At 51.0% G+C, this 8,386-nt stretch overlaps 1 protein-coding gene and 2 non-coding genes across 3 annotated transcripts; all 3 read right to left on the reverse strand.

Annotated features, from left to right (window-relative positions):
- Positions 1 to 3,766: 3,766 nt before the first annotated feature.
- Positions 3,767 to 8,221, reverse strand: RPSA (ribosomal protein SA). The gene is made up of 6 exons (XM_029940528.1): positions 8,048 to 8,221; positions 6,914 to 7,032; positions 5,303 to 5,548; positions 4,452 to 4,580; positions 4,182 to 4,347; positions 3,767 to 3,927 (listed from the first exon to the last, which is right to left on the reverse strand). Exons 1-6 carry the CDS (start codon positions 8,178 to 8,180, stop codon positions 3,833 to 3,835), a joined length of 888 nt encoding a protein of 295 aa, XP_029796388.1. The 5' UTR covers positions 8,181 to 8,221; the 3' UTR covers positions 3,767 to 3,832.
- On the reverse strand, positions 5,093 to 5,245 carry LOC115293074. Its single transcript, XR_003909335.1, has one exon. It is a non-coding gene; the product is annotated as a small nucleolar RNA SNORA62/SNORA6 family (small nucleolar RNA).
- LOC115293075 lies at positions 7,099 to 7,249 on the reverse strand. Its single transcript, XR_003909336.1, has one exon. It is a non-coding gene; the product is annotated as a small nucleolar RNA SNORA62/SNORA6 family (small nucleolar RNA).
- Positions 8,222 to 8,386: the final 165 nt, after the last annotated feature.

Raw genomic sequence — 8,386 nt, forward strand, 5'->3', positions numbered from 1 at the left:
TGAAGTCCTGGATGGGACTATGGCCTTCAGCCAGCACCAGATCTCAGACGGTGGGAAAGGCCCAGATCTTCACCAGGGTTTGGTAAAGCACTAGCAAGGAAACATGTCACACGCCGAGTGCCTCTGCCCTCCCATGGTTAACAGGATGACTGGCAGCTACTTGTCAGGTGCCCTGCTTCGGTTTGTGGATTTACATGAACTAAAGCCATAAATTCCTCTATTTTCCCATTTTTATTTAAATGGTAGTCTCTACTATAGGCATGGGTAAGGTGAGATAGAAATTCTCTGAAATATGAAATGGAAGGCTTTTCCTCAAGTACTATATCCTTAATTCATAAACCAACGATTTTACGGAGGGAAAAGTGGTATAGATCTCTCTCTCTCTCTCTGTCTCTCTCTCTCTCCTCTTTAGTGCCTTCATGCGATAAATGCCTTTCTATTTGTTTTCTTTCCAAATTCCAGGGTCAATCCCTGGAGGGCAGGGAATGTTTCTAGTTCTTTGTTGGATTCCATGTTCCTAGTTCACTGAAGAGCACATGAGAGATTAGAGACTGATGGAGGGTGAGCAGGGGAGGGGCAGAGAGAGAGGGAGACACAGAACATGAAGCAGGCTCCAGGCTCCGAGCTGTCAGCACAGAGCCCGATGCAGGGCTCGAACCCACGAACCGTGAGATCATGACCTGAGCCGAAGTCAGACACTTAACAAACTGAGCCCCCCAGGCGCCCCACACAGTGGCTTTTTTATTTGATCATCTTGTGTATCGATTATTGCCGGTAGGGGGTATCTCATGTCACCAAGACCCACGTCCCGGTGCATGGAGAAATGCTCGGAGCAGCGAGTCTTGTGGCCTCTCCCTGGATACTGAAATCAAAGCAGGTCGGCAATTGTTCTTTACCTAGGTGAAATGCAAAGAAACAAAACTGAGATGAAAGGTTTCGTGAATCAGATTAACAAAAAGTCAGTACTTTCTACTGTGGGTGATGATAAATTGAACCCTGAACTCTCTTGTGTTGCTACTAAAACCAATTTCAGAAAATGATTTTTTTTAATTTATTTTCTATTTTTTATTTTTGAGAGACAGCACGAGCAGAGGAGGGTCAGAGAGAGAGGGAGACACAGAATCTGAAACAGGCTCCAGGCTCTGGGCTAGCTGTCAGCACAGAGTCTGACATGGGGTTCAAACCCACGGACTGTGAGATCATGACCTGAGCTGTTTCCATTTACAGGAAGCTCAAAAACAGGGAAACTAGAAACAATTCTTGATTGAAAGGGCCTATTCAGCAGGAGAGGAGCTCTGGGACTTCCGGGGCCAAGGAACGGGTTTCCATGGCAACCTTCTCAGGTCCAGGCACCTTTCTATTTCAAAACCTGTTTAAGGATTACAGAGGCCTTCATCTGATTCTTACCCAAGAATATATGAATCTGTCTTTTGTCCTCATCTGCATATGTGATGCTTTTACAATTAAAAATTATTTTTCAATTCCATACTAACAAAAGACAACGTGACACACGGAATGAGTGTTTACTACACGCTCAGACCCAGGCTAATTGCTCTGCACAGCAATCTCTGGGTCACAACCCCATGAATATTCCCACGCTGGGGTCCCGGGGGCCACCTGAGGGCACAGGCTCTTGCCCAGAGCCACACAGGAGGAAGGGGTTTCGTCTCAGGCATGTCTGATTCCAAAGCCCGTCTGCTACCTACCTGCTGGGCAGCACAGGTTATCAATGGTAATGCAATGGCCAGAGTCCGCTCACAGGTCACTGGGCTATGAGCGTATCTGTGGTGCTGGACCATGACCCAGACCGGCTCCAGTCTCACCCAGCCACTCACCCAGCCACTCACCGTAAGACCACCACCCAAGGCAACTGCAGGGAGTGGAGTGCAGCCCGCTCCTGAAAGGCCACGTGAGCCTGTGGCTCTGGCCTCTGCTGAAGGACCGACACCCTCAGGAAGCGCAAAGCGGGCGATGTGTGAGAGGGGGGCCACCTCGAGTCTTGGGTGGGAGCCTCAGGCTTGCCAAATGGAACTTAACTCTCCAGCTCTTTCTTCAGTGCTGAGTCAATCCCTACCATGTAGTCTGAACCACTTTCTCTGTTCAGAGTACATAGTGATGTCTACCAAGGGTCCCGTTCTGTGTTGGCAGAATCCAGTGGGGCTGCCGGGATTCATGACTTCCTACAGAAGAAGCCCCCAGGTATTTAGGAAATCGGGGAGAAGAGGGACACACTACAAAACTTCTGTATGGAATTGTTCCTATGAGCTTAGAAGACAAAACCCAAGAAGGGCCTCAGGAGCCAGAAGCTGTGGGGAGAACAAGAAAACCCTGAAGCTAGAGGTTTAACCACGTTAAGTATGGTTTCCACAATAAGGAAAAAAGCCGTGTATTATTCACCACCGTTACGCTGTTTCCGGGATCCGTCTGGGAAGACTGGCAGTGTGAACACAGGCAGTGGCCCACTTGGCCAATCCAGTGGGGTCCTGGGGAGGGGGGTGTCTTCCTCTCTGACCCAGCAGGCCACGGAGCCTCAAGGTTGGAAAGGCCCCTGGGGGAAGGCTCCCAGTGGCAGGCTGAGGGGTTCTGGATCGGGACGGTAGTCCTTTAGACTCAGCAGCACTTGGGGACAGACCACCAAGCCCAACAAAGAGAGTGTGAATCAGTTGAAGATGCCTCTCACAGGTCCTTGTCCCACAGAGGGGGGTGACTTAGGTCTGGGCCACCTTGCAGACCTGGTTCTGGGCGGGGGCAGACTCTGCAGACATGAGAAACATCTAGTTCTCCTGGAGGCAGCAGAGAGGGGGTGAGGCCCCAGGCAAGTGTAGTTCAAGTTGAAGAACGTAGACTCTTAAAAGGAAGAGACTGTTGGGGGAACCACTGTGGGCATGCCAGGAGGCAAACGCCCAGGCAAGGGGAAAAGGCAATGCAGTGAGCGGTCCAGGCTGGAAGGTACAGGCCGCCAGTACACTAGGCCGGAAAGCATGGATGGGAGCTGGGCCGGCAGCTCCCTCAGCAGGGACGCCAGGGCTACTTTCTGGAACACAGACGTGTTTTCTCAGTCCTTACCCAAACTGCCTCCCTCCACCCCAGAACCTGATAAAGGAGCTGCTGGCACCATCCACACCTCCCCCAACCCCAAGGACATCTTTCTGGTCCTCTTCCTGGCACCTGTCCCTCATTTCAGCCACCCAGAATCCTGGAACTGGCGGGGCTGACCATCTGGCAGCACCTCAAAGCGCTACAGGCTCAAGGTCTAAGCACACTGAAGCCTTGCAAGCATATGGCAGACGCGTCCTTACTTGCTTCGCACACGGCCAGCACAGCATTACCACGAAGTCACTGATGCTTGGGCTAACGGAGCCCTTCACTGCCCCTGCACCCCCAGGAGGAGCCCTTCCCAGATGGGAAGGAAACCGTGTCATCATCCAGGGTCCTCGATACCTGGGGCCGCCCTCTTTCTCCATTCTCAGGTGTGTGTGTGGTTTTTTTTTTTGGTTTGTTTGAGAGAACAGAGCAGAGGGAGAATCCCAAGGCTCTGCTCTCCACTGCCAGTGCAGAGCCTAGTGCAGGGCTCAAACCCACAAAGCTGTGAGCTCATGACCTGAGTTCAAAACCAAGGGCCTGACGCTTAATCCACTGAGCCACCCAGGCACCCCCTCTTAAGAGAAGTTTTAATGGGCTAAACGTTATGGTGAAATCAGGAGAGAGCTGCTAGACATTTTAAATCCCAGGCATCTTGACTTGGAATGCAAAATAAACAGAAATGGACCCAACTTGTAGAAACTTTATTTTCCGTCAACCTTGTTTCCGTTTCATCTCTCTGAAGAGCAGCTCAAGACCACTCGGTGGTTGTTCCCACCCACTCGGTGGCCTGAGCCGTGGGCGCTGCAGACCAGTCCTCCGTGGCGGTCTGGGCGCTCCAGTCCTCTGTGAAGGAAACACCAGAGCACTCGGTCAGCCCCACTTCTGCAGTATTCTCATCCCCCCACCCCCAGCACTGGGCCTGGAATCCCTCCAGACACGCATCTCCAACGGGTGCAAGGCCAAACCACTTGGAAGGCACCCAATCTCAAGGAGTCAAGTTATGAGCTCAGGGACAGCACACTGGACAAGCTTGCGGCGCCACACAGCCCCGGAGACCTGAGAGGGAGATGGGAAGCCTGCCGTGTCAGGCCACGTACCGGTGGGGAACTGCTGGATGGGCACGGAGGGCACCTGCACGCCTTCAGACCAGTCGGCGACTTCGGGCTGAGTAGCCGTGAACTCAGGCGCTGGGGCCGTCCATTCACCCTGAAATTCCTCCTTGGTCACAGCCTTTTCGGCAGCAGCCTGCTCCTCCTTTTCAATCTGGTTCAGAAGAAAATGTTTACAGCGACCAACGAATTATACCTCTTGAGCGCACACCAGGAGGTCTGACTTCTGTGTCCATAGAATCGGGGGAGCGAGCTTACCTCTTCGGGATCCCTGTAGAAGTAGAGGTCCGGCATGACCTCCCACGGGTGCTCCCGGGAGATGGTGCCGCGCATGCGCAAGACTTCCCGGGCCAGCATCCACCACATCAGACCCACTGAGTGAGCACCCTGCAAACAAGTGACGTGCGCTCAACCCCACACAGCACAGACTGCCCCGTGCCACCCATCTGCCCATCATCTGCCCGGGGACCAAGAGAATATGAGACTTGTCAGTCTGCGGAGAGTTTACGTTTAGCAAAGAGTGCTCTAGAAATTAGGACATCTTAACCTTGATGGGTCACTGAACCCACCTGCCAAGGCTCCACCCCAGGTGGTGAAATAAAACACCTGAGTGAGTGCCTGGACACGGACACTAGTATTAAACCTCTCGGGGAATCTTACGTGGAATCCAGCATTTTGAGACCTGTAAACTGGACCAATGTGAATCAAACACAACCCACCTTTTTAGGATTTTATAGCAGAATTCATCAAGGTGTTCTGAAAACAGAGAGACCTAGTAATCCCCAAGACGCCCTACCAGTTAAAAAATATGGAGAAAAACAGAAAGAATGGAGAAAAACAGAAAGAAAGCAGACCATTTAAGGAAGGATTTCTCCTCATACCCGACACATCTGAATTACACTTGTAGCAAGAATTACTATCAAACTCCACTCATCGGGCCAGAGACCCTCGTGGTGTTAGCGAAAGACTTGCCCCTCGTGTAGCACACTACCTACACTTGAGAGTTCATCGGCCAGTAGCGGCCTCCACTCCAAGCTCTAACAATGTGCAGAGGGCGCCCCCCTCTTTCCGCGCACACTCTCGAGTCCCCACGGACATGGCATTCTCACCTTGTTGTTGCAAGGGATGGCGATGTCCACGTAGCGCAGGGGAGAGTCTGTGTTGCACAGAGCGATCGTGGGCAGGTTAACGTAAGACGCCTCCGTGAGCGGCTGGTGGTCAGCCCTGGGATCGGTGACCACGAGAAGCCTCGGCTCCCGGAAGGCCGCCTGGATCTGGTTGGTGAAGGTCCCGGGAGTGAAGCGGCCGGCAATCGGAGTGGCCCCGGTGGCAGCAGCGAACTTCAGCACAGCTCGCTTGGAGTCGACATGGAGAGTTAGTGGTGCTGCAGACACGGCCCGCCAGGGAACCGCCCCCCCCAGGAGCAGCGCCCTTCCCAACAGGGAGACCTCGAAAGCACTCCACACACCTAGTTATTCTCTGTCCTCTGCATTACCTGACACATTCTTACAGGGCTGGGGCCCAGAGACTGCCCCCGGCTCCCATCCGAATGCTCCCCCCACTCCCACTTCCCTGAGGTCCCCCGCGGCTCACTGGTTCCTCACATCTGGAGGACCCAGAGCCACACCACTGCGTTTCCAGAACCAAAGCAGCCACTCTGCCGTGGGCACTCCATCTTCACAGGGCTGTGACAGTCCATCAACAGACAACACGGAACAGGGCCTTGACCCCAACAAGCACTTCTCTGCTCTGGTCCAATTTCCCCACAGCTTCCCTATGTGACACAGGGACACCCCTTCCTGTTTACCTCCAGAAAACCTCTCTCCTGCGTCCCTTAAAAAAAGGCAGACTTACTCTTTTTCCGCTACGTCCCATGCCCTTAGCCACTCTGCCTGGCCAACATAGGGGTCAGTAAATTTTTGCTGAGGAGAGCCAGGAGAGTGGCCACTAAGGCCGTCCTGCAGCAGTAATTAAAACGGTCTTTTACTGTGCACTGAACTAGGCGTCCAGATACAAGCCAGCCTCTGGGGAATAACCTGCTACAAAACACATCTGAAGTTCGTGGGACCGGTTTTACGGTCAACCTAAACAGTACAAAAAACCTATCCTACAACACAATGTAAACATCTATCAAAGTCCAAGTCAAACCTTTTTCAAATTAGAATCGGGGTCAATGAAATCCTTGCTGAAGCTCTGATACAGTGGACTCTTAACACATGGTTTAAACTCTGCAGGTCTACTTATTATGTGGACTTTTTTTTACAGCACTATATATTTATTTCCTTCTGGCCTACTTTATTCATTAAAATACAGCATATAATACACGTAGGATACAAAATGTGCTGACTACTTAGATTAAATGGGACAATACAAGTCTTACCCTCTGGCTATTAAAAACCTAAGTTATTTACATTGGCAAAGATTTTTACTCTTGCTTAGGAGACTTGGATGAGGACTGGTACCCTATCAGAAAACTTTCTGAAAAATTCTGCAGCTGACACCAAAGCTGGGACCCAGGTATTTCATCATTTTAAATAGAAAGTCTGACTACAGAAAAATGTGATAAGCCACCTTAACAGGATCACGTCAATATACACTGGCACAAAATACACAAAGATAGGAAAAATGTAGCTCAACACGCAATGCAAGGAGTGTGTGTGGTGAAAACCTGGGAGTACTGGCAGTCCGAGCTCCAAATACCTAGCACACTGCTTACACACCTGGCCCGTATTCCGGGACGATATGACGCTGACATCGGCTGGGTTTTCAATGGCAACAATGGCACGCGCCGCCAGCAGCAGCTTCTCCCAGGTCCTCTTCAGATTTATGATGTAGATGCCTAGGTGACGGCAGAGAGCGTTTAACACTGGACTCAATTTTCACAAGGGCTTTCTTCCAGGAAGTTGAATGTGGCAGTGAGTACTATCAAACTCCAGTCATAGAGGCAAGCTCTACTGGTGTCAGCGAAAACCCTGCAATTCATATGGCACACTTCCGACACTCAGAAGGTCACTGGCCAAGGCTGGCCTCCACCCTGAGCTTTAATAGTGTGCGGATTTGATTCAGTAGACAGAGCGCACCTCTTCGGTCTTCCTGCACTGAGCCTCCATCAAGCCCCCAAACAGATTCCTCTAAGTTTTGACCCACTTCCTGGCCCCAGCCCCACTTTTCTTCCAGCCTGCCTCAATGCCAGATCTCACCCAAAGCTGCTTTTGCAGCATGAACCCCCAGGCCCAAGCGCTTCAGCGGCCACATCTGGGCTGAAGCAGGGCCTGGCCCCACGGACCTTCCAAAGCCTTCACAACCCACCTTCCCCTTTCTAACACCTTCCAATCCTCATTGTCCCTTCTTAGCCCTTGCTCTGCTTTACTCTCAGAACTCAGGTCAACGAAGGGAAAGACTGATTGGCTCAGTTAGTAGAAGAACATGCAACTCTTGACCTCGGGGTCATGAGTTTGAGCCCATTAGGTATATTATTCAAAAACAAACTTTAAAAGGCACTATAGAAAATCAACTAATGGGCTTCCTCATCACGTTTGCATTTCACAGCTGCCTTCATGACCCAACCTAAGTCCAACTGACATAACCTTGCACTGGAGCCCAAGAAGCTGTCCTTCCAAAAAACCGTTTTTGGTTTTGGTTTTTTGGGGAAAAAATTTTTTAAAGTAATCTCTACGTCTAACACGGGGCTCGAACTCCCCACCTTGGGATCAAGAGTCACATGCTGTTACCAAGTGAGCCCAGGAGGTGCCCACTTTCACTTAGTTTTAAAGTTTTCTTCCAACATAGAGATCTGGTTTCATTATTGCTTAGTCGCGGAATGCCCTCCCTTCCAAACCAAAGCAGCAACTGACCATCGCTTTTCCTTTTGTAGATGTACTGTTCCATTTGGAAGTCAAGGTTGGTGCCACCTAAGTGGGTTCCTGCTGCAAGGAATTTGAGGACATCCTCCTCCTTCATTTGCAGGACATCAAGGGCTCCGGACATTGTTGAAAGTTTCCCTTTAAGTTACGACGGGAACCTGAAAAATAACGGTTAACCATCCAGCCATTTTCGTTCCATTGATGTAAATGGGTTCAGGACCTGGTACACTTTAACTCCTCTGGCGAGACAAGAGACGGACTTAAACGCACCCGAGGACTACACCTTTTGGTACACGGCGTTGTGGTAGGAGACCCAAAACAGGGCAGAAT

The sequence above is a fragment of the Suricata suricatta genome, chromosome 5, assembly GCF_006229205.1.
Source record: "Suricata suricatta isolate VVHF042 chromosome 5, meerkat_22Aug2017_6uvM2_HiC, whole genome shotgun sequence".
Classification (NCBI taxonomy): domain Eukaryota; kingdom Metazoa; phylum Chordata; class Mammalia; order Carnivora; family Herpestidae; genus Suricata; species Suricata suricatta.

Excerpts from the sequence above, each read along its gene's own strand:
- RPSA (XM_029940528.1), bottom strand. The coding sequence starts at position 8,180 with ATGTCCGGAGCCCTTGATGTCCTGCAAATGAAGGAGGAGGATGTCCTC. Across the intron at positions 7,033-8,047 it reads CTACAAAAGGAAAAGCGATG|GCATCTACATCATAAATCTG; the intron begins GTCAGTTGCTGC and ends GCCGTCACCTAG. Across the intron at positions 4,581-5,302 it reads CCATCCCTTGCAACAACAAG|GGTGCTCACTCAGTGGGTCT; the intron begins GTGAGAATGCCA and ends ACTTGTTTGCAG.